Genomic DNA, 25519 nt, shown 5'->3' with positions numbered 1-25519 from the left:
AACCTCCCCCCCCCACTCCTACCCAACCCCCCCCCCCCCCCCCCCAACCACCTCCAATGTACAGTCCCCCCACCCCCACCTACCCAATCCAATGTACAGTTTCTACGTCAAATGTATATACTTTTTTTTTCTGGACTCTTTTGGTATCACAAACAGTACTGTATTTGCAAATCTGGTATGTCATAAATGTATAGATGTAGCAGTACTGTCTATCTGTATGTCATGTATGTCATATGTTACGATGAATTGAAAATGGGGGACCCTGATGTAAACAAGACTAAAGTCTTTCTCTGGTCTGCATCCCCTTAACAATTGTATGTATTGAGCTGTACTGTACTGTACCCATTCTGCAATCTGTTAATAAAGTTTTCAATCAATCAATCAATCAATGCTACTAATACTACTACTACTGGAAGAGTATGAAACAAAGCATTGAAGGCCGTTCCAACAGTACGGACACTAACAGAGAAGGCAGCTTTTCTAAATTAGAATAAGCTCTGGGAACATTAAGCATGAGCAAATCCGTTGATGGAATCCAGAATTCCAATCCAATATGCTTGTAATGTACAGAGGTTGCTGACCAATAAGAGCTTTGAAAATAAACAACCAATGTTTACTACGCCTCTCTGCAAGAGAGTATATGGACATTCTTGCATTGATAATGTTTCATATTGATTATATGGACAGAGTAGACTAGATTAGATTAAAATGTATTGTTATCATACAGCACAAGTACAGTACAATGAAAAGAAGTTTGGCATCCAGCCAGAGTGCAAATGTAACAGTAAAGTACAATAGTAATATACAATGTACAGGTGATTAAACTGGGTATAAAATATATACATTAGTACTACGGAGTAATAGTGCTAATCATATGTATGTACAGAGTAGTATTTATATGTACAGTGATACAGGTATAAAGACACTATGGTAGTAAGTCATACTGGCCACTGTGGCCAGCAGCGTAACTAGTAAGAGTCGGTAAGGGATGTGTACATATATAGTATCTAGAGATATGTCAAATGGATTATATTAGGGCTGCAACGATTAGTCGACATAATCGGCGATGTCGATTATAAAAAATCGTCGACGAGGAATTGTTGCGTCGATTAGTCATTACATATTTTTTCTTTTCTTTTCATTACCTATCTTTGTGAAAGTGGTTTCTCAGCTCTGGTCCAGCCAGCTGAAGACTTCTTAGCTTAACATAACAGACCGACAGTAAGTTTGGGGGAACTAATGGGATAACTGGGGATGTTGTTTGGTCCTGACAAGAGTCTCAAAGCAACTTTGAGGTCATGCTCAATGTCCAATCTGTTCCTCTGCTCTGTCTTCAGCTGGACCAGAGCTGAGAAACCACTTTCACAAAGATAGGTAGTGCAAAAAATAAAAATAATCGACAGATTAGTCGACTACCAAAATAGTCATTAGTTGCAGCCCTAGATTATATGAAGGTATACAGAGGTATACAGTATGCATCCTTTTTCTTGTTACCTTGACTGTAAATGTCTTGATAAAGTTAAATGTTATGTATATGAAGTATGAGAGTAGATTTAAATGGCACCTTGAGTCAGAAGCAATTAACTGATGGACCTGATGTCATGACCAGACTTCACATAACGTCTACCCCTATAGTAGGTGTATGGAATCCCATGTGTGTCGCCACCTGTGGGTCAGCCAGGAAATGCCTTTGCACTTAGTACCGTCCTATACTGAAGAGTCTTTGTGGACAAATAGTCGTAGGATTTCATTGACTAATTGACTTGATTTAATTGAAGAAATTGGTAAAATAGCGTTTCCTCACGTTGCAGTCGTGGGATGGACCTCTTTGAATCGAGTCCTTATTAAAAGTCCTGATGGTGAAACGACTAAACAACATAAACAAACAACTAAAGGTCTTTCTGGACTGAGACCCTTAGAAACCGATGACCATATTGTCTAAGAGGAGGCAGCCCTGGACTCAACACAGCCCTTCCTGTGTGTTGCATTGTTGTTACAGAATGAGGGGTTGTCTCAACACTGAGAACATGTGAAATATGTACATTGTTGTTACAGAATGAGGGGTTGTCTCAACACTGAGAACATGTGAAATATGTACATTGTTGTTACAGAATGAGGGGTTGTCTCAACACTGAGAACATGTGAAATATGTACATTGTTGTTACAGAATGAGGGGTTGTCTCAACACTGAGAACATGTGAAATATGTACATTGTTGTTACAGAATGAGGGGTTGTCTCAACACTGAGAACATGTTAAATATGTACATTGTTGTTACAGAATGAGGTTGTCTTAACACTGAGAACATGTTAAATATGTACATTGTTGTTACAGAATGAGAGGTTGTCCCAACACTGAGAACATGTTAAATGTGTACATTGTTGTTACAGAATGAGAGGTTGTCCCAACACTGAGAACATGTTAAATATGTACATTGTTGTTACAGAATGAGGGGTTGTGTCAACACTGAACATGTTAAACCATATGTACATCTACCAACACCCAGGACACTTTGATTGATTGAACATTTTATTAACAGATTGCAGAATGGGTACAATACAGTACGGCTCAGTACACAATTGTTAAGGGGATGCAGACCAGAGAAAGAAGTTTGTCTTGTTTACATCAGGGTCCCCCATTTTCAATTCTTAATGACATTTATGACATACACAACATACAGATATATATCATGACATTTATGACATACATGACATTCAGATATACAGTACTGTTACATTTATGACATACAAGATATACAAATATACAGTACAGTTTAACAGAGATCCACTGTAGCTCATACCTGCACCATATGTACATCTACCAACACCCAGGACACAATGTGGTTCATACCTGCACCATATCTAGCACCCAGTCAGGTGCAAATGACCTCTGGTGCCCTTGGGCTGTGCAGAAGACAAGCTTGTACCCTGGGCATAAAAGAAAATATTGTTTGTTTCCTGTTGGTTGTCAGTTAAGGCCATGGGTAGGTAGGGAATTTATTTAATTTAATTTTTAATTTTTATTCTTTCCCACGGCGACTATGGATAGGGAATTTCTTTATTTAATTATAATGTTCACAACAACATGGATGCATGTACTCTGCCAGCATGTTTAATATCCATAATACTAAAGGTTTGACTAAGATTTTTATGAAACTTAATCATAAAAAAAAAAAAAAAAAAAAAAAAAAAATTGATAAAAAAAAAAATCATAAAATAAATTGGGTCGCACCTAAATCGGCAGGGTCGGTTGGCAACCGGAAACAAACAATTTTTTCTTTTAGGCCCTGTCATTTCTCACACAGGTACATGCCCTCTCTAACAACAACCTGTCCCTGACGACCTTGATCTCTTGATAAGGTCATTCTTCAAGCCTAATTAATTTGCATCGCTCCACTACTGTCGGATGCAGCTTCTAATTTTTCATATTTCCTCCTATTTTTCCAAGGTCATCTGAAGGTCTTACAGGAGTTTCACTAGGAATGTGGATTTTAATTTACATTTTCATTCATAACAATAGATTCATACATATAAGCACAATAAATAAGAATAAACAATAAAAAAAATTACAGAGTCAGTTGGAGGACATTCCAGGTGTTGGAAGCATCAAAGGAAAAAGCAGTTTTCCTAGTTCAGAGCAAACTGGAGGAACCATAAGATCCAACCAGTCATTTGAACGTGTAGAATAGGTTCCAAGATTCCATTCCAACAGTGTTGTGATGTAAGAGGGAAGTTTACCAACGAGAGCTTTAAAATGAACAAATACCAATGATAGTTATTAAGCCTTTCAACCAGAGAAGGCCATCCAACCTTTTCATAAAGGACACGTTTGGTGTCATGATGGGTAACTATCAAACAAGGGACTAAACACATTTCGCAATTATGCCACGACAATGTGGAACGCCCTACCCACAGCCCTAAAAAGGTGTGAATCCCTACCCACATTCAAAACCGCTCTTAACACTTTCCGTGCCAGCAGGGGGAGCAAAAAATAGCGCTTGAGTGCCAGCGCTGTAGTCAATGGGATGGCGATCACATTTGCGAACGCATAAACTATATCTTAAATTATGGCTGTGTCTAATACGCCCGTCGCTTATCAATGACTTGTTTGCAGTCAACATTGTTGAAGCGGATTGTTTTTTAATCGGTTCATTTCCGTTTTATACCATTTTGAAAAACGCTCGTTTTTTGAAACTTCCAGAAAAAAAAAGATTCTGCAGGAATCGCGCTTTACTGGAATACACAAAACACGTTGTCATTTTTCGGCCTATTTATGAATCGTTTTCAAATAAACGCTAGATTATCGATAGTATAATAGTTAGATAGTAGATAGTAATAGATAGTATACTTATGCACGCTAGAGAAGCGGGCTGAAAAATCAATTATCTTATTTCCTGATCAGCACACACACACTCACAGCCACACACACACATATGGGACACGCTGAGATATAGGTGAAAAGAGCTCTGATTATCCCAAGACTGGTAAAATAGATTCCTTACCTCAGATCAGATGTTCTCCAAAAAGATTATTCCAATTCCTTATCGCCATTCCAAATATCGATCTCGTTTATTGATCCAACGCTGGGTACTGGAAATACCGATTCCACGCTGTTCTGAGGGTCGGCGAAGACTGCAATCGGCTCGGACTACATGCCTGACAAGTCAAATGTGGATTCCGGACTTTCTTTTCCCCATGCGTTTTCATTCAATCCAATCCAAAGGGTGCATTACCATCCGGCAGACGATAGGGGGCGGTATTTTCCCTGTTCAAACTCAGACAGAGTCCCAGTGGTAACGTGAGGCTAGATTGATGAAAAATGAATGGAAATCGATAATAAAAAAAATTACGATTAAAACCGAGATTTCTCGTCGCTTGGCACTCAACGCATGGCATTAACTAACAAGATTTCTCGTGGCTGGCACTCAAAGTGTTAACACTTTCATTGCCAGCAGGGGGCGCACGATTTAGCGCTTGAGTGCCAGCGCTCTATTCAATGAGAGGGCGAGCACATTTGCGAACGCATAAACTATATCTTAAATTATGGCTTTCTCGTCCTTGGCACTGAACGGTTGGCATGAAATAACGAGAATTCTCGTCGTTGGCACTCAAAGTGTTAAAGAGCACCTACGGGAGGCTGCAATTATAAACTGGCCACCGTAAATGTCCAAACCCCCCCCCCACCCCCACCGTATGTATATATTTTCTCCCCATCGTATGTATATTTTTTCTCCCACCCACCCACCGCCTCCTAATGTACAGTCTCCTCCCCATCATATGTATATAATCTCTGTTAGGATCTATGGGTAACAGTACTGTATATTTGCATATTGTATATGTCACAAATGTAACAGTACTACCTGTATGTCATGTATGTCCCTATGCCATAAATGTCATGATGTTGTGTATGTCATAAATGTCACTATGAATTGAAAATGGGGGACCCTGATGTAAACAAGACAAACGTCTTTCTCTGGTCTGCATCCCCTTAACAATTGTGTGTATTGAACTGTACTGTATTGTACCCATTCTGCAATCTGTTAAATAAAGTTTTCATTCATTCATTCATTCATTCATTCATTCATTCATTCATTCATTCATTCATTCATTCATTCATTCATTCATGCATTCATTCATCATCAGTCACCAGTATTGATTATGCATTTGGTTTGAAATGCGTTTTGTAGAAATCAGGAAGTTGTAATGTGTCCGTAATAGTATCACCCGTCTCTCTCTCTCTCTCTCTCTCTCTCTCTCTCTCTCTCTCTCTCTCTCTCTCTCTCTCTCTCTCTCTCTCTCTCTCTCTCTCTCTCTGCCTGGCTGTCTGGGGTGTGAGCTCATAGAGGTCGTGGTGTGAGCTCATAGAGGTCGTGGTGTGAGCTCGTGGAGGTCGTGGTGTGAGCTCGTAGAGGTCGTGGTGTGAGCTCGTAGAGGTCGTGGTGTGAGCTCGTAGAGGTCGTGGTGTGAGCTCGTAGAGGTTGTGGTGTGAGCTCATAGAGGTCGTGGTGTGAGCTTGTGGAAGTCGTGGTGTGAGCTCGTAGAGGTCGTGGTGTGAGCTTGTAGAGGTCGTGGTGTGAGCTCGTAGAGGTTGTGGTGTGAGGTCGTGGTGTGAGCTCATAGAGGTCGTGGTGTGAGGTCGTAGAGGTCGTGGTGTGAGCTCGTAGAGGTTGTGGTGTGAGCTCGTAGAGGTCGTGGTGTGAGGTCGTGGTGTGAGCTCATAGAGGTCGTGGTGTGAGGTCGTAGAGGTCGTGGTGTGAGCTCATAGAGGTCGTGGTGTGAGCTCGTAGAGGTTGTGGTGTGAGCTCGTAGAGGTCGTGGTGTGAGGTTGTGGTGTGAGCTCATAGAGGTCGTGGTGTGAGGTCGTAGAGGTCGTGGTGTGAGCTCATAGAGGTCGTGGTGTGAGGTCGTGGTGTGAGCTCATAGAGGTTGTGGTGTGAGGTCGTAGAGGTCGTGGTGTGAGCTCATAGAGGTCGTGGTGTGAGCTCGTAGAGGTTGTGGTGTGAGCTCGTAGAGGTCGTGGTGTGAGCTCGTGGTTGTGGTTTGATACCGGTTACAAATTACACTCTATTAGGGCTAGGGATGGGAATCGTTCCTAATTGGCCGATGCCTGGAACCGTGTGGCTCCCGTGACTTTCGATTCCCTTATCGCTGCCAGGTTTTTCCTACAGTTGCGCAATAACGTTAGCGTTAGCATGTAGCCATGGCAGACTCTATTTGATTCCTTAAGGGCTCGAAATTGCCTGGGTTTTGGTAATATGCTCCCAAAATGCTCCTGCTGTTTGGCTACTTCTATGTGCAGTGAAAACTACTTGAATGCTTTAGAACCTAGTCATTGATTTAGTTCAGGGTGCGCTAAAATTAGCCGCGGAGCTAACGCTAGCTAACGTGAGCTAACGCTATTTAATCAAGCTCACAAAGAGAGATAAACAGCTGACAGCGGATAGTACAGGTACAAATACAATAAAACAGCAGGTGGGGGCTGTTGTGTAAACCTTGTACTCTTTAGTTCACATATAATAAGAGACGGAGTGTTTGTTTACTAGTCAGTACACTGTAAGCCAGGAAGTACCGTGGTGGTGCAACATACAAATGTGTCCGTGTAGCAACACAAGCCAATACCTTATAGGACAGGGGCCCGGGGAGGGAGGTGTGTGTGTGTGTGTGTGTGTGTGTGTGTGTGTGTGTGTGTGTGTGTGTGTGTGTGTGCGTGTGTGTGTGTGCGTGTGCGTGTGCGTGTGCGTGCGTGTGCGTGTGTGTGGTCAGAGGAATAACAACCTGTTATTCAATAGATTAAATTAGTTTAAGAATAAAAAAATAAATACATTTTAAGAGAATCTCAAATACATTATTTTATTTAAGTGTAGGCTATAGTTAATGTTTTATTTTTTACAGTTTTTGTATTTTTCTGACATGGGGGCTCAACAATAAATGACAATCAGAAATGTCAAGTTGCATGTTGTTATTCTAACCAGCTTAGACCCCTACGCTCTGCATCTTCTGGCCGCCTCAGACCTACTCCTATCCAAGCTCCGGGAGGGTCATCAAAGAGAAGTCGCCTATTCTCAGTCCTTGCCCCACAATGGTGGAATGAACTACCCACCCCAGTTAGGACAGCCGAATCACGTCCAATCTTTCGCCGTCGACTAAAGACGCACTTCTTCAACCATTATATGAAAAAAATATCTAACCCTAACTAACCGTACTGTCATGCACTTGTCCTAATAAACTAACCTACACATTGTTGCTCAGCTGATAGAGTTGTGCCCTTCCTGATGGCTTGTCGTACAGAACTTGTAAGTCGCTTTGGATAAACGCGTCAGCTAAATGACTAAATGTAAATGTAGTTCTGTTGCATTTCCAATTTATTTATGTAAATTATAAATTGATCAGGTATCGATAAGGGAATCGATAAAGAATCGAATCGATAAGCAGAATCGATAATGGAATCGTATCGATAAAATCCTATCAATTCCCATCCCTAATTAGGGCTGACTTTCGAAGCTTCGGGGCCGAGATTCTATTTTAATTCGAAGCTTCGAGATACAAAAAAAAATATATATATATAATTTTTTTTATTTTTATTATTATGTTGTGGGACTTGTACAGCACTTTGGTCAACTTTGTTGTGCTCTATAAATAAAGTGGATTGGATTAATTAATTAAATTAATAATGAGTCGGGAGCTGCGCTGCCTGGGCGGCTGCTCTCCGTTACACAGCCAACATTACATTACATAATTATGTTGCAACCTTCGTCCATAAAGCAGAAATTATATAAATATGTATATGTAGTTAATGGAGACAAAGGCAGAATTCGACTTAATTAAGCACGTTTTATTAAGACATGTTTGTATATGGGTCGGGACACTGCTGCTGACTGGGTGTCTTATCAAACACAGGTAAAACAAATAATAATATCGAGAATTGTCAGTGCTGTAAAGTTTAAACCTTTTTAAATCTTAGACAAACGAAACACTTTGCTTTTATGAAATATTGTAAGCCGTCATTTGAGGCTTTATAAAAGCAGCAAGTTGTATTCAACACAGAGTGGAGTTAATGAGGAATCTCCATGTGCTTGTTGTAGTTAACAAAGAGAGGCAGAGTTAATGAGGCGTATGACGTCCGTTGCATTGGAGGTGCAAGATTTTTATTTTATTTTTTGTATATTCAAATTTTATTTTCCCATTCGAATCCCATGCCCATTGAACGAAGCTTCGAAGTATTTAAGACGGCCCTAATCTCTATACCCCGTCTCCGTTATCACACGAACAGAGCCCATTCATACAGGCTTCTTCAAACTACCTCCCGACCTCCAAACGACCTTGAACAACGTTCAGCTGATGACTCAGGGCGCTGGCGCATTTCCTTATGCAGTAGAGTGAGGGATTTTCAGTTTAATACACACATCTTTCTTCTTGGAATGGACTCTGATCGTTAGAATCCAACCTTTTCTACAGTTTGTTGTTACCTTTCTGAGATGGCTGATATCTGAGGTGAGCTGGTATCTGAGGAGCTTCTATCCCCAGGCCATCAGGCTGCTAAACGAACAATGAACACTACACAACAACAACCACCAAACGCACATAGCACACACATCCACACGCACACACTCACTTTAAACAAACACACTGTAGCACCCACTCCACACACTCTATAGCACACACCCACTTTAAACAAACACACTGTAGCACCCACTCCCCACACTTTATATTTATTGATGAAGGATTGCACTACAACTCGTACACCTTACTGTAAATTGTACCTAAATTGTACCTCATCCCATTTCTGCTTTGCACTATATAGTACTGTACATTAGTACACTGCATAGTATTGTATATTATATGGTAACTCAGAACATTGTACATATGTCTATACCGAACACTGTGACCTCATTTTCTTCTTCTAAATTACATGCTATACTATGTTATTTGATACTATCTTGTCTAGCACAGTCTCTGGAGCGTAACAGTAAGAAGCATTTTGTATGAAAGTATTCTGTACTTCTGTATGACAACTATTAAAGAAACTTGAAACTTGAAACTTGGTATCTGGAGCTGGGAGCTGGTATCTGGAGCTGTGAGGTGATATCTCGAGCTGTGAGCTGATATCTAGAGCTGTGAGCTGATATCTCGAGCTGCGAGGTGATATCTCGAGCTGTGAGCTGATATCTCGAGCTGCGAGGTGATATCTCGAGCTGTGAGCTGATATCTCGAGCTGTGAGGTGATATCTTGAGCTGTGAGCTGATATCTCGAGCTGTGTGGTGATATCTGGAGCTGTGAGCTGATATCTCGAGCTGTGCGGTGATATCTGGAGCTGTGAGGTGATATCTGGAGCTATATCTGGAGCTGTGAGGTGATATCTGGAGCTGTGAGGTGATATCTGGAGCTGTGGGGTGATATCTGGAGCTGTGAGCTGGTATCTGGAGCTGTGGGGTGATATCTCGAGCTGTGAGCTGATATCTGGAGCTGTGAGGTGATATCTGAGGAGCAGTGAGCTGGTATCTGGAGCTGGTATCTGGAGCTGTGAGCTGGTATCTGGAGCAGTGAGGTGATATCTGGAGCTGTGGGGTGATATCTCGAGCTGTGAGCTGATATCTGGAGCTGTGAGGTGATATCTGAGGAGCAGTGAGCTGGTATCTGGAGCTGGTATCTGGAGCTGTGAGCTGGTATCTGGAGCAGTGAGGTGATATCTGAGGAGCAGTGAGGTGATATCTGGAGCTGGTATCTGGAGCTGTGAGCTGGTATCTGAGGAGCTGTGTAACCGAGATGGATTTCAACCCCTGGCTCAGCGCTGTGGTGTCATAACGACATAATCCCACTGTGTCCTAATCTGGGCAAGCAGCAGGAACCTGGAGATGGTTTCGTCTGGTGGCTGTCGGCCAACTCTTGGTTTAGGATTCCTTATGGGGAGGGGGCAGGGTTTAATTCAGGAGTTACTGCTGTTCTGGATTAATGACCCTAATCTCGGGGGGGGGGGGGGGGGGGGGGGTAGATTGGAGCTGGGATTATGTTGAGTTTCTGTCTCATCACCCCCCCCCCCCCCCCCACGGCTCAGTGGACCAGTCACAGGCTCAGCCGTGGCTCAGTCTGAAGCAACACGCCGCCCCCGCGCGCACAGACTGGATGTGTCCTTCTCTTTTTTTTTTACCAGCTCTGCACGGTTTGCAGAATTGCCACAAGAATCTGCTGCAACGTCCGAGAACGGAAACAACGAGACGTCCGAGATTTGTCTTCGGGGACGCGTGACTCGTTCTGAAACGTGCAGAGAGAGCGGGTCCTCCAGGCCGCTGGGACGTCCTGCGTCTGGTGTCGTCCGCTCATTATCTGTCTTTCTGCTGCATCTCTATCTGATACACAGTACAGCAGTGTACTTGAAGTGACCTCCCCCCCCATCCGCCGGTTACGTCACGTCCTCACATAAAGCACGGTGTCCTTCTGAGCCTGTGACGTGTCCAAGGTCACCATGACTCAGGCAGAAGAGAAGAACACGTTAGAGGTGCTTTTGTTTTCTAATCTCACTGTTGTCTTACTGTTGTCTCACTGTTGTCTCACTGTTGTCTCACTGTTGTCACATATCGCCAGCGCCCCCTGAGTTATCAGCTGAACGTTGTTCAAGGTCATTTGGAGGTCGGGAGGGTAGTTTGAAGAAGCCTGTATGAACCGGCTCTGTTCGTGTGATCAGAATGAACTGGTGGACAGTCTTGACTGTTTATGCCTCTCCACTTTATGTTTTAGCCGTTTTACCTTTTATTCTTATTATAATTTTATTCTTATTATGAAAGAAATTTTGTCTTTTTGGAATGTTTCTGGAAGAGCACACAGCAGTGATGTAGACATCAAATTGGCATAATTATAAACAGGCATAAAATGAGCAGGGGAATTGACTAAATAAAAGCAATGCATGAAGTGTAAACATAAAATAGACATCAAATTGGCGCACCACGTAGCTGCGCTCGCAGCGTAGTCGCAATCGTCCCTGGGTTCGAGTCCGGCCCGGGACTTGTGTTGCATGTCTTCCCCCATCTCTTCTCCCGATTTCCTCTGACTGTCCTATCTGCAATAAAGCTGAAAAATGCCGCAAAAGAATATATTATATATATAAAAATAATAGACATAGAATTAGCATAAAATAGACAAAATAGTGCAGTGCAATAAAGTAGTTCTTATCTACAGTACAACAATCAGCCTGGATGCAAAGAGTCCAAGCAGCAGAGTGTATTAAAAGGCTACGGTGAAGAAACATGTTTCTAGTTTTTTTTTTCTTTTTTTAATGAGCTAGCCTCCCTAATGTCCATAGGTAGGGTGTTCCATAGCTTTATCTAGCCTCCCTAATGTCCATAGGTAGGGTGTTCCATAGCTTTATCTAGCCTCCCTAATGTCCATAGGTAGGGTGTTCCATAGCTTTATCTAGCCTCTCTAATGTCCATAGGTAGGGTGTTCCATAGCTTTATCTAACCCCCCTAATGTCCATAGGTAGGGTGTTCCATAGCTTTATCTAGCCTCTCTAATGTCCATAGGTAGGGTGTTCCATAGCTTTATCTAGCCTCTCTAATGTCCATAGGTAGGGTGTTCCATAGCTTTATCTAACCCCCCTAATGTCCATAGGTAGGGTGTTCCATAGCTTTATCTAGCTTCCCTAATGTCCATAGGTAGGGTGTTCCATAGCTTTATCTAGCCTCCCTAATGTCCATAGGTAGGGTGTTCCATAGCTTTATCTAACCCCCCTAATGTCCATAGGTAGGGTGTTCCATAGCTTTATCTAACCCCCCTAATGTCCATAGGTAGGGTGTTCCATAGCTTTATCTAACCCCCCTAATGTCCATAGGTAGGGTGTTCCATAGCTTTATCTAACCCCCCTAATGTCCATAGGTAGGGTGTTCCATAGCTTTATCTAACCCCCCTAATGTCCATAGGTAGGGTGTTCCATAGCTTTATCTAACCCCCCTAATGTCCATAGGTAGGGTGTAGCCATGGGCGGCGCGTGAGCCGGTACATGCGGGTAGGCTATATCGTGCGGACCGCGCAAATTTTTTCCTTTTTTGTCAATACACACACCCACTAGGCTATGCGAGGCGAGCCCCACTCATTTAATATATAGTGCAAATTAAGTGTTCAAATGAAGGCATCCAATAATAGATTAACCATTCTCTTACCCTAATGCAGCAAAATGCGACGTTTCGTCTTGGCATCAATGTGTTTTAGGATATTCTGGCAGGATTGGCTGAGAGGGGCCACTGTTTTTTTCTCCCAAATCAGTGTGGGTGGATTACCTGAAGCCTCAGGTGATCGGGTCAAGGTGTTATTATGCCCAGGGGCAGGGCTCACTGTTATTTCACGGATATTTCACTGTTATATCCGAATAAACTAAACTAAACTAAACTCCTTTGCCTTGAAAGAATTACGTATATCCATTTTGCGTTTCTGCGGCCGTCGCTGGTGTTATCTACAAAGAAACTGGCGGCCTGGCGGGTGAAACTTCGAATGCAGATGTTTATACAAACGGGTGCGGCTTGATTGGTACTGCCTGTTGCAGTCTGGAATGTTAAACGGTCAACACACCTACCCATTGACACCTCGGTCAGCCCACACACACACACACACACACACACACACACACACACACACACACAATATCGTAGCCTAGGCTGCCTATATAATATAATGCTGCGACTGGGGCTGCCCACATATATTATTTATATATAAATGCTAAATATTTACAACCGGCCATGTACAGACAATGTACAAACAAACAATAATTCTACATATTGGGTACAGGCAAGCATATGGTGTTAAGAGTTCTGCAGGGCTATGTTCACATGTGTAGTTATTTCTTAACCATGTTTTGAAGTGGGCATGGGGCTAGACGGTAGACCATGGAGGATTCTTTTTTTGTATCCACTTTTTCTCCTCTTTTTCTATTTTTCTCCCATCCCAATTCCATTGTGCCAATTCTCCCCTCCCCTGTCTTGAACGTTGCTCGCATATGCCCCCCACTGGTCGGTTGTAGGGAGGATAGAGGCCTTGCATCATGTGTCCCCTCCGGTACACGAGGAGGCAGCCTGTCACATCTTTTCACCTGCCAGTGCGGCCTCTCATTGGCGAGGTGTAACGTGTGGGAGGCTCACACTACCCCTGCCATTTCCTGCCTCTGCTGCGCAGGCGTCCCCAACCGACCTGTAGGAGTCGCTGTCCACAACGTCCAGATTACCACCCATCGACTTCCACCCGCTAATTCTGCCAATTGAATTAGTATGACGACTGGCCCAAGCCGGAGGCAACGCCGACAGTCGGAGTCGAACCCGGCGTCTCTTGCGTTGGTGACGAGCGCAATGTCCGCTGCGCCACCCTGCCGCTGACCATGGAGGATTTTGAAGACCAGACTGGCATCGGTTTGATGATGCGGCATGATTGGTTACTGCCTGCAGTCTGGAATGTTAAACGGCCACCACACCTACTACCCATCGACACCTTGGTCGGCCGACCCTTGCGTATTGTCACCACCGGGCTGCAGCAGCCCACACACACACACAATATCGTAGAATAGGCTGCCTATAATAATGCGCCGACTGGGGCTGCCCATTTGGGTAGGCATAGCCTAGCCTCGCCTTATATACCCGCCGCCTATGGGTGTAGCTTGTAGCTCGTAGCTTGTAGCTTGTAGCTTGTATCTTGTAGCGTGTAGCTTGTATTTTGGAGCTTGTATCCTGTAATAATAATAATAATAATAATAAACTTGATTTGTATCGCACCTTTCATACAGAAACTGCAGCTCAAAGTGCTTCACAACAGGAAAAAGACAGGCATAAAATGAGCACATAAAGTGCAGACAGTTTTTTACATTAGGATCTAACATCCCAACAGGCCACCTTGTTTATGGTTTGATTCAGTTTTAAATAGACAATAATAAAAAGAGTAAGATAAAATAGACAAAGTAAAATAGTGCAGTGCAATACAATTGTAGAATAGAATAGATTAAAAAAAATATATTTTACAGTGCAATAAAATAGTTCTGGATTACTGTTAAACAGTTCAAAGTCGTCTTTACCTTCTCTGTTTGGTATCCACAGTTTAAAACTTCTCCTGTTTTATACCCACTTTGACCGTTTGAACCTCCCACCCAGGGCAAACCTCCCTCAGGGTGCAGTTCCCTCTGTCAGGGCACAGTTCTAGGCCTGGGTCCTACACGGTTTAAGGGTTTAAAGCCTGACAGTCTCTTGTTTGATACCCACACAATTTAATACCTGACAGTTTTTAACCTGTAATAAAAAGCAATAGACAGAGGTGGGCGGCTATGTGGCGTAGTGGGCAAGGCGCTCGCCACGAATGACGGAGACGCTGGGCTTGCCTGCTAGTTCTTCACATTTTGATGCAGATGCCTGTGGAGGGGTGGGGCAGTGTTGAGTAGCTGGTCGATGGCTGAGAATAATATTCTAGAGTTTCCAACATTCTCTCTGTGATAATCTTAGAAAAATAGTCCTTTCTTGCCACTCGTATTTCTTCGCAGTGGACTGTGAGTTTGGTTTTCCTCCATTTTCGTTCAGCAGCTCTACAGATTCTCTTTGTCTGACCAACACTGCTATTATTTAACCATGGGGAGATTTTGTCACTTGACTTTTTTTTTGCCTTTAATGGAGCGACAGTATCCAGTGTATATGATAGGGTGTTGTGGAGATTTTCAACCATGCAGTTTAAAGAACAGTCCAGGCTGGATGGTTCAGTTTGTCTCATGATATTTGAGAACTTCTCTTCTGCGATGTCATCTAGTACTCTTCGCTTTACAACGGTTACCTTTTTTGTATGTTAAGTTTAGGTTAGCATTGAAGAATACACAGTGATGGTCAGATATAGGTCATTCGATTACTGATACTTAGGGATGACCGATATTATCGGCCGATATCGGCATTAAAATGTGATATCGGAAAATATCTGTATCGGTTTTCAATTTTTTTTTTTTTTTTTTTTACATTTCTATAACCTTTATTTAACCAGGCAAGCAAGTAAGAACAAATTCTGATTTTATTTATTGTATTTAGTGTTAATTCCACAACAAGAGATATGTAATGTTAATTACCTGAAATTATTCCATTTTGGGGGGGGGGAAACCCTGCATATATCGGTATCGGTTGATATCGGTATCGGAAATTAAGAGTTGGACAATATCGGTATATCGGTATCGGTAAAAAAGCATCGAGCATCCCTATACTTTATCAATGTTCAGCCTTGTTGTCATAAGTCTAGGGTGTTACCATGTTGGTGAGTGGGTTCATTTAGATGTTGTATTAGCTCAAAGCTGTCCAGTAGGTTGGTAAGCTCAATAGCCTTGGGGTCGTTCTTCTTATTTATATGAATATTCAGATCTCCATGTATGATTATATATATATATATATATTGTATTGGGCGGCTACGTGGCGTAGTGGGCAAGGCGCTCGCCACAAAATCTGGAGACGCTGGGCTTGCCTGTTTGAGCCCAGCGCTCCACATTTGCTTTCAGTTTAGCTGGTCGTCCGTACTAATACACATTGGCCGTATTAGGGGGTGGGAAACTGATGGGTGGGGATCGGGCGTTGTGGACAGCGACTCCTACAGGTCGGTTGGTGCACCTGCGCAGTAGAATCAGGAAGTGTTGGGGGCAGCGTGAGCCCATGCGTTACTCCTCGCCACTGAGAGATCGAGCTGCGCAAGTGAAAAGATGCGACTGCTGTTACCTCAAGTACCGGAGGGGACTTGTGCTATGTATGACTTAGTCCACATTGCAGCCGGCTTGTGGGAGGCAAGAAACAGCGTTTGTGACAGGGGAGGGTTGAATTGGATGATACGAAATTGGGATGGGAGAAAATATAGAAAATGGGAGAAAAAAAGTGGATAAAAAAAAATATATATATATATATATTGTATCCTGTAGCTTGTATCTTGTATCTTCTTTCTTGTATCTTGTAGCTTGTAGCTTGTAGCTTGTATCTTGTAGCTTGTATCTTCTTTCTTGTAGCTTGTAGCTAGCTTGGCCCTGTTCCATGTAGCGCTGTATATATAGTATGAGGAGGGTCATGTGGTGTTGTTTGTCTGACCTGGTCTGTGGTTCTCCCTCCAGGCGTCAGCATGTCATCCAGGGACCGGCGCTCAGACCTCTACATCAAGGCTGAACCCAGCAGTCCAGAAGGAGGCGGCGGCGGCGGAGGAGGTCGTGTCAGTCCCGGGGGCGCCTCCTCGGACTCCTCCCAGAGCGGCGGCGGTGGGGGCGGCGGGGGCGGGGTCCGTGGCGACAGCGGCGGCAGACGTTACTCCCCACCCCTCTACACGCCCGCGCTGCGCTGCCACTTCAAGGAGGAGGGCGGCGATGGAGCGGAGGAGGGGTCCACGGGGGCCGGGGCCGGCCGCTGCAAGTACGCCCTGAGCACCCTGCCCAAGAGGCTCTGTCTGGTGTGTGGAGACGTGGCCTCAGGGTACCACTACGGGGTGGCTTCCTGTGAGGCCTGCAAGGCCTTCTTCAAGAGGACCATCCAAGGTATGTCCCGCTGTATGTCCCACGCGCCCACCAACCAACACCCATCTTAACATCTTAACAACAACATACAGTCTGGACCACGCGCCCACCAACCAACAACCATCCATACAACAACAGCATGCTATTCTATTGGTTCTTAGTTACCTTGGCAAGTGGAATCACTATCAACTCTGTTACATGTACGGCTGAAGTGCCAGCAGCTAATTTCCCACATACTTAGGTACTACACACCATCCTTCCCTCTAAACACTGATAGACCCTCTAAACACTGTGATAGACCCTCTAAACACTGATAGACCCTCTAAACACTGTGACGGACCCTCTAAACACTGTGATAGACCCTCTAAACACTGATAGACCCTCTAAACACTGTGACGGACCCTCTAAACACTGTGACAGACCCTATAAACACTGTGACAGACCCTCTAAACACTGTGATAGACCCTCTAAACACTGTGATAGGGTCTATCACAGTGTTTAGAGGGTCTATCAGTGTTTAGAGGGTCTATCACAGTGTTTATAGGGTCTGTCACAGTGTTTAGAGGGTCTATCACAGTGTTTGTAGGGTCTATCACAGTGTTTGTAGGGTCTATCACAGTGTTTGTAGGGTCTATCACAGTGTTTAGAGGGTTGTTAGCACAGCGCTTGGTCCGCAGACCACAGGTTCTGTCCCAACAACACCCACCTTAACGTGATGGACACACTGACCCTTCTGACCAATCAGAGAGGCTCCTCCTTCTGACCAATCAGAGAGGCTCCTCCTTCTGACCAATCGGAGAGGCTTGAGGGGAATCTCATTGGAATAAGTCGTTTTAGTGGTTGAATCTACGCTGTCCTAATTCAACCACAGTCTGGCAGGGAGGACCAGGTGGACTAACCACAACATACAGAGCTTATTACAATGACGTTCAGCTTCTCTGATTGGTTAGAGGGAGGAGCCTCTTTGTGAAACTTTAGAATGGAATATATCTGCACTGATCAATGACTCACTGCTGCTAGTGCTACACTGATCAATGACTCACTGCTGCTGCACTGATCAATGAAGCTCACTGCTGCTGCACTGATCAATGAAGCTCACTGCAGTGCTGATACACTGATCAATGAAGCTCACTGCTGATACACTGATCAATGAAGCTCACTGCTGCTACACTGATCAATGAGGCTCACTGCTGCTACACTGATCAATGAAGCTCACTTCTGATACACTGATCAATGAAGCTCACTGCTGATACACTGATCAGTGAAGCTCATTTGGCAAAACGGATATTTTCAGGCTCCGTTTAACCTGTTAAGCCCGGAGCCCTATTTTCTGAAAATCCGCCTAAAAATACATACCTTTACAAGTAAATGGAAGATTGCTCCACTTCTACAAGGTCCATTTGCACGTTCTTGGTATCTAGGGACATCTATGGATCTCATCATCTCATGGAATGTATTCCCAGTGTCAGAAATATTGTATCTGTTACTAGGCTTGAGTAAATTGTGATGAAACAAAGGAGAATATAAATTATGATTTTTTGCGCATCTTTGACCGTGAATAACACCATGCTAAAAATGACCAGACATGAAAAACTGCCACTGAGCTCGTTCAGCACCTTCTTGAGATGATGTGTACAAAAACTCTAAGCAAATAAAGGGAAGATGATTAAACAGAAGGTTTTGTAGATATGGTACTGAATTCTGCCATCCAGAATAGTAGATAGTAGGGATGTCCGATATTATCAGCCTACCGATATTATCGGCCGATATTGGCATAAAAATGTGATTTATATTTTTATTTTTTATCATTTATTTAACCTTTATTTACCCAGGCAAGCAAGTAAGAACAAATTATTATTTTATTTATTGTCAAAGTATGCATAATGTTGTGTTAATTACACGACAAGAGATATGTAATGTTAATTACCTGAAATTATTAAGTTTTTTTTGGGGGGGGGGGGGGGGGGGGGGGACCCTGCATATATCGGTATCGGTTGATATCGGTATCGGAAATTAAGAGTTGGACAATATCGGTATATCGGTATCGGTAAAAAAGCCAATATCGAGCATCCCTAACGAATTATTAAGTACAATAGATGCAGCACTATTGTCATCATCAGTATCATCACATAGTCTTAATGTGGTGTTAAAGCAATGTCCAAACATGAGACAATTCAAACTGATGTATAAGGAAATTATGTTCACAAGGTACAGGGATGAAGAAGGGACTTGATATTCACAGGTGTTTACATTTTTATTTTGTTTCTATTTTATTTTATTTTATACATATATATTTTTTGTTTTGCATATATATATATATATATTTTTTTTTCTTTTCTTTTCTTTTCTTTTTTATGTTTAAAATAGTACACTCATTTGAGTAGTGGAAAAGGGGTAGGATTAAATAAGTGTATACTTCTTCCTACTCCTTTTCGAACATGCAGATTGAGTTGTTTTTCTTTTTTGTTATTGTTTGTTGTATTCATTGCATGTTCGAAATAAAGACTTCAAATCAAATCAAATCAAATCATCAACTATTGAAGAATTCTATCTACTATTCTTCTAGCAATTCCCGACATTCTGTCTCAAGTTTCAAGTTCAAGTTTCAAGTTAAACGAACAATAAAGTAAACACTATGCAACCATCAAATGCACACAGCACACACACCCACACGCACACACTCACTTAAACACATTGCAGCACCCACTCTCCACACTTTAGATCACACAAACACACTTTATATTTATTGATAAAGGATTTGCACTACAACTCGTACACCTACTGTAAATTGTACCTAAATTGCACCTCATCCCATTTCTGCCTTGCACTATATAGTATTGTATATAGTACACCGCATAGTATTGTATGAACTATTGAAGAATTCTATCTACTATTCTTCTAGCAATTCCCGACATTCTGTCTGTGTGGGAAGGCGGGATAGAAAGAATCATAAAAAAAATGCGCAAAGGCTGACTGATCTGATTGTGGAAGTGAAGGAGTACACCACTTTATAAAGTCACTGGGTATCTCGCGCGGACCAACTGGGTGGCGACCGTGGTGGTGGTGTCTTGTTTTCGACAGGCTTTTGTCCCAATCGGCGCCTCATACCAGACCGTGCGTTGTGGAGCCCTGCTCTAGTCTAGACTATGCGTTTAGCGTGGCGACACGGATCCACTGAAACGGATATTAAAAAAAAAAAACTTCACTTTAAAATGCGTTTTCGAAAATCTCCGTTTTCTTTTCCGAAAATACTAATACCACTTACTTAAAATGCCACTTACGTGTGGATGAAAGGACCAAACGTAGAAGAAAATGTGTGTTTTGCAACATATCCGTATTCGTGTGGACATGCCCTGAGTCAGTGTCCATAAGATGTATTTTGGATCAACCTACACACTGTAGCTTAGATACCTGTAGCACTGTACAGTAGCGTAGGTGCTATAGATACCATTTTTATGTAGAGCGGCGTTTCCCAAACTCTGGGTCGCGACCCAAAACGTTTTTATTGGGTCGCATTTTTTTTAAATTTTTTTTTTTATAAAAAATCTGTAGATGTGTTGATTCAGTTTGGCACCACATACTTATGTGAATCTGGGTTTTCTACTCTAGCATACCCAAAAAACAAATACAGAAACAGACTAAATGCTCAGCATGACCTCAGAATAGCACTTTCAAAAACCAAGCCCAGAATAGATCTGCTGGTTGAAAACTTCAACCAGCCACATACCTCTCATTAGATTTCATTGTGCCATAGATGAAATATTATACCCCTTCTATCATGTCAGGTCAGTAGAATTGTAAAATAAGTCAGTACAAATTAATCAGAATGTTGCTCAATGTTGGGGTTTTACGGTTGAGGGACGGAGGGAGGGGGTAAGAAATGGAGAGTTGAAAAAGGGGTAAGAAATAGAAAGGAGAGTAGAACATGTTTGTTCATTTAAAAGTGTTACAAAATTGTATGTTATGAGGTGGTGAGCAACTTAACATTACACTCTGATTATTGCTGTGATGTACTTTTATAATTAAATAAATACATTTCATATACATTTGAAATTCATGGTTTGTTGTGTTCTTTATCAGTAGTTTATAAATGTATGTTATGGCAATTCATGATGTATTTTTGTAAGTTTGGGTCCCGGGGAAACACCAAATTTCTCTTTTGGGTCTCGAGCTGAAAAAGTTTGGGAACCCCTGATGTAGAGTAATCTTTTTTATTTTATTGTATTTTATTTTATTTTATGTTGTTTACATGTTGCACATATCCCCTCCCTACTTCCTGTTCCCCACGTGGAACGCACCTGATTGGATAAATGGCATGCTGGTGCTCTAGTGTGACATCTAGTGGCTGAATGTTACCTATAGCACCTGATTGGATAAATGCCATGCTGGTGCTCTAGAGCGACATCTGGATGTTATCTATACAGCACCTTTTTAAGTTTGGACGACTCTGATACTCACCATTTAGGATGTTCAAATACTGCAGAGAGATCTCAGCCGATATGGAAGGAGGTTCGACGTTGCTTCCTTCTCGGTCTTTCTTCCGTATGAATCTGTGTTTCTCTGTGTTCCAACCGCAGGTAACATCGAGTACAGCTGTCCGGCGTCCAACGAGTGTGAGATCACCAAGCGGCGCAGGAAGGCGTGCCAGGCCTGCCGCTTCACCAAGTGCCTCAAAGTGGGCATGCTGAAAGAAGGTGAGCTTCAACCTGCCAACTCAAACCTGCCACATTTTACAAACCGGTTTTCTTCCAAATAGGATGGTAGCTGCACGATTTTGGGAAATAATCTAATTGCGATTTTTCTGACGGATATTGCGATTGCGATTAAATTTTGTGATTATAATTTTTTTTCTTTTTTTTGCAGCCCCACAGAGGTTTATTGTAAAATGCGGCTTGCATCTGGCCTATGCGGTGGGTCTGTTCGGGACGCCTGAATGCCTTCTACAACAGAACTGCGTTTCCGCGTCTCTGATTGGCCAGGTCATTTCTGGTCATGTGACATGTACGCCCAATCGTGCGACCGCAAGTTTCTACACTGGTTAAGCTTAGGCGCTCATTCGAAGTTGGTTAAGGTTAGAGTTTGTCTTAGAGCATGGCGATAGAACGGCAGGTAGTTTGCAGGCTGTTAGACCCGGAAATAGGCGCAGAACTTGCTGTCCCACGATTGGCGCACATGTCACATGACCTGACCAATCAGAGCGCAAAACTCGAACGTGGAAACGCAGTTCCGTCGTAGAAGGCATACACGCGTTCGGGACACAGAGCCTGACAATTTGTCTTTTTACCTGGGAATCTAAAACCCCTTACCTCCCTCTCCCAAACCGTTCCTACAACAATAACAACAACTTGCAAAGGAGATCTTGTATCTCAATGGGACTTCCTGGTTAAATTAACAAACAAACAATTTGCTAATTGCATAATTTCAAATCACGATTTCAATTTAAAATCGATTAATCGTTCAGCCCGCCCTCATGTCTTCATCATGTGGTCAGTCTTCATCATGTAGTCGGTCTTCATCATATGGTCAGTCTTCATCATGTAGTCGGTCTTCATCATGTAGTCGGTCTTCATCATGTGGTCAGTTTTCATCATGTAGTCGGTCTTCATCATGTAGTCGGTCTTCATCATGTGGTCAGTCTTCATCATGTAGTCGGTCTTCATCATGTGGTCAGTCTTGACGTCTCTGCTTCGTCCTGCAGGTGTTCGTCTCGACCGGGTCCGAGGAGGAAGACAGAAGTACAAGAGACGTCCGGAGGTGGAGAACGCAACGTACCAGAGCGCTCCTCTACCCCTCAGGAAGGAGGGCGAGAAGGGTAGGTTTGACCTTTCAGTTAAACAGGAAAACCATCATAGTGTCCCTGAGAAACCAGTAACCTTCAGCTAAATTAACAATTTCGATGTTCGATGGCAATAAAATGTTACACTATTCTGTTCTGTTATATTCTATTTGGTTCTATCCTCTTCTCTTCTATCCTCTGCTGGTCTGATCTATTCTCTTCTATTATCTGCTGGTCTGATCTATTCTCTTCTATTCTCTTCTCTTCTGGTCTGATCTATTCTCTTCTCTTCTGGTCTGATCTATTCTCTTCTCTTCTGGTCTGATCTATTCTCTTCTCTTCTCTGCTGGTCTGATCTATTCTCTTCTCTTCTCTTCTTTTCTCTGCTGGTCTGATCTATTCTCTTCTCTTCTCTGCTGGTCTGATCTATCTTCTTCTATTCTCTGCTGGTCTGATCTATTCTCTTCTATTCTCTTCTATCCTCTGCTGGTCTGATCTATCCTCTTCTCCTGGGTTCCCTCTAAGGTTCGTCCAACATCATCGTGTCTCACCTGCTGGTCGCGGAGCCGGAGAAGCTGTTTGCGATGCCGGACCCGCTGCAGCCCGACACGGCCCAGCGCACCCTGACCACCCTGTGCGACCTGGCCGACCGGGAGCTGGTGGTCATCATCGGCTGGGCCAAGCACATCCCAGGTACAGAACCTACTGAGAACCTACTGGGCCAAGCACATCCCAGGTACATTCATACAGAACCTACTAGGGCTGTCTTGAATACTTCGAAGCTTCGTTCGATGGGCATGGGATTCGAATATGAAAATAAAATTCAAGTATTGAAAAAAAAAAAAAAAAAATTTTTTTTTTGCAAAATCAACTCTGCCTCTCTTTGTTAAATACAACAAGCAATGCTGTTTGTTATTTAAGATGAGGTCGGACTCGGCACTGACAGATTTGTGTTCATTGTGCTGCTTTTATAAAGCCTCAAATGACTGCTTACAGTATTTCATGAAAGCAAAGTGTTTCGTTTGTCTAAGATTTAAAAAGGTTTAAACTTTACAGCACTGACAAAGTTGAACAAAGTGCTGTACAAGTCCCACAACATTAAAATAAATTTTTTTGAAATACATTTTTTGAAAATATATATATATATATTTTTTTAAGCTTCGAATTAAAATCGAATCTCGGCCCCGAAGCTTCGAATTCCAAAGAAATATTCGAAGGTCAGCCCTTGAACCTACTGGGCCAAGCACATCCCAGGTACATTCATACAGAACCTACTGGGCCAAACACATCCCAGATATAGAACCTACTGGGCCAAGCACATCCCAGGTACATTCATACAGAACCTACTGGGCCCAGGTGAGGAGGAGACACCGGGCCGTCCTCCACCTCAAAGACCTATATTAACTTGTTTAGACGACTCAAAGACCTATATTAACTTGTTTAGACGACTCAAAGACCTATATTAACTTGTTTAGACGACTCAAAGACCTATATTAACTTGTTTAGACGACTCAAATACCTATATTAACTTCAGAGAAGAGAGTCGATCCAGGCACTCAAAAAGATGTAAAATCCAGAGGGAAGATGGTTAAAAAGCCTTTATTAAAAGTGGCTAAGTCATTTAAAATCTAATCAACATGTTTCGACCATAGCGGTCTTCATCAGGATTGGAGTAAAATGTACAAACACATCACCCCCTTAAATACCCACAGGTGAGTGTCAAGTGAAACAATAAAGCAATAAACACCAAATGATTGAACCGAGTGATGATTGGAAGGCACACGCAAGGGCGGAGCCATCAATCAGTGACAGTGTAGAAAAATAAAAAATATATATCAAACAGGCTATAAGTATAAGCATAGATAAATAATCAGTAAGCAATATACAGAAAAATATAATAGCCTATGTAGCCTATGTAAGGTACAAATAATACACACAATACAATGGCAATAAACATATAGGATAGAAATCAAAGATAACACATGAAGTCAATATCCTCATTTAGCCCAGGGGCATTAAGAGCGTCAAGGCTATGAATCCAGAATGTTTCCCTCTGATTGAGTTTGCGGATGCGGTCTCCGCCCCTAATAAGAGGTTTGATATGTTCAATGCCCACAATTTTCAGTATAGAATCGTTATTATTGTGTACTTCTGTGAAATGTCTGGCTATGGGATAAACATGATTTTTGGTTCTGATGGCGTATTTGTGTTCAGCTAAACGATCCCGCAGACGCCGCTTGGTACGACCTACATAGAAGATGCCAGGACAAGTACATGACAAGCGATAAATGACATGAGTGGTATTACAGTTAATAAAGTCATTAATCTTGTATGATCGCTGAGATTTAAATGAGTTCATAGCTACCTTCCTCCCGCGACTAAGGAGTCTTGGCTTAGGAGACCTATTGGAACCTACAAATGTATGAATTGTCCACACTGTGTCAACGTCATACAAACCAAGACATTCACTGACTTTAAATCTCAGCGATCATACAAGATTAATGACTTTATTAACTGTAATACCACTCATGTCATTTATCGCTTGTCATGTACTTGTCCTGGCATCTTCTATGTAGGTCGTACCAAGCGGCGTCTGCGGGATCGTTTAGCTGAACACAAATACGCCATCAGAACCAAAAATCATGTTTATCCCATAGCCAGACATTTCACAGAAGTACACAATAATAACGATTCTATACTGAAAATTGTGGGCATTGAACATATCAAACCTCTTATTAGGGGCGGAGACCGCATCCGCAAACTCAA

The 25519-nt window shown here is 42.6% G+C and overlaps 1 protein-coding gene across 2 annotated transcripts in view; it reads left to right on the top strand.

The window, feature by feature from the left end:
• esrra (estrogen-related receptor alpha) overlaps positions 1 to 25519 on the top strand; it is a 70451-nt gene that overhangs the window by 27373 nt on the left and 17559 nt on the right. The window contains exons 3-6 of one of the 2 annotated variants that reach the window (XM_084320719.1): positions 16585 to 16998; positions 21555 to 21671; positions 22676 to 22789; positions 23279 to 23446. In XM_084320719.1, coding sequence (XP_084176845.1) covers positions 16593 to 16998; positions 21555 to 21671; positions 22676 to 22789; positions 23279 to 23446 — 805 coding nt within the window. In that variant the 5' untranslated portion in view covers positions 16585 to 16592. Of the gene's footprint in view, positions 1 to 16584; positions 17011 to 21554; positions 21672 to 22675; positions 22790 to 23278; positions 23447 to 25519 lie in introns of both variants that reach the window. The other variant, XM_084320718.1, reaches the window with a different exon arrangement.

Source organism: Notolepis coatsorum (assembly GCF_963971535.1).
Source record: "Notolepis coatsorum genome assembly, chromosome: 8".
NCBI classification, from domain to species: Eukaryota; Metazoa; Chordata; class Actinopteri; order Aulopiformes; family Paralepididae; genus Notolepis; species Notolepis coatsorum.
Note: the sequence above shows the minus strand (reverse complement) of the source record. Positions and strands in the feature narration are given on the sequence as shown.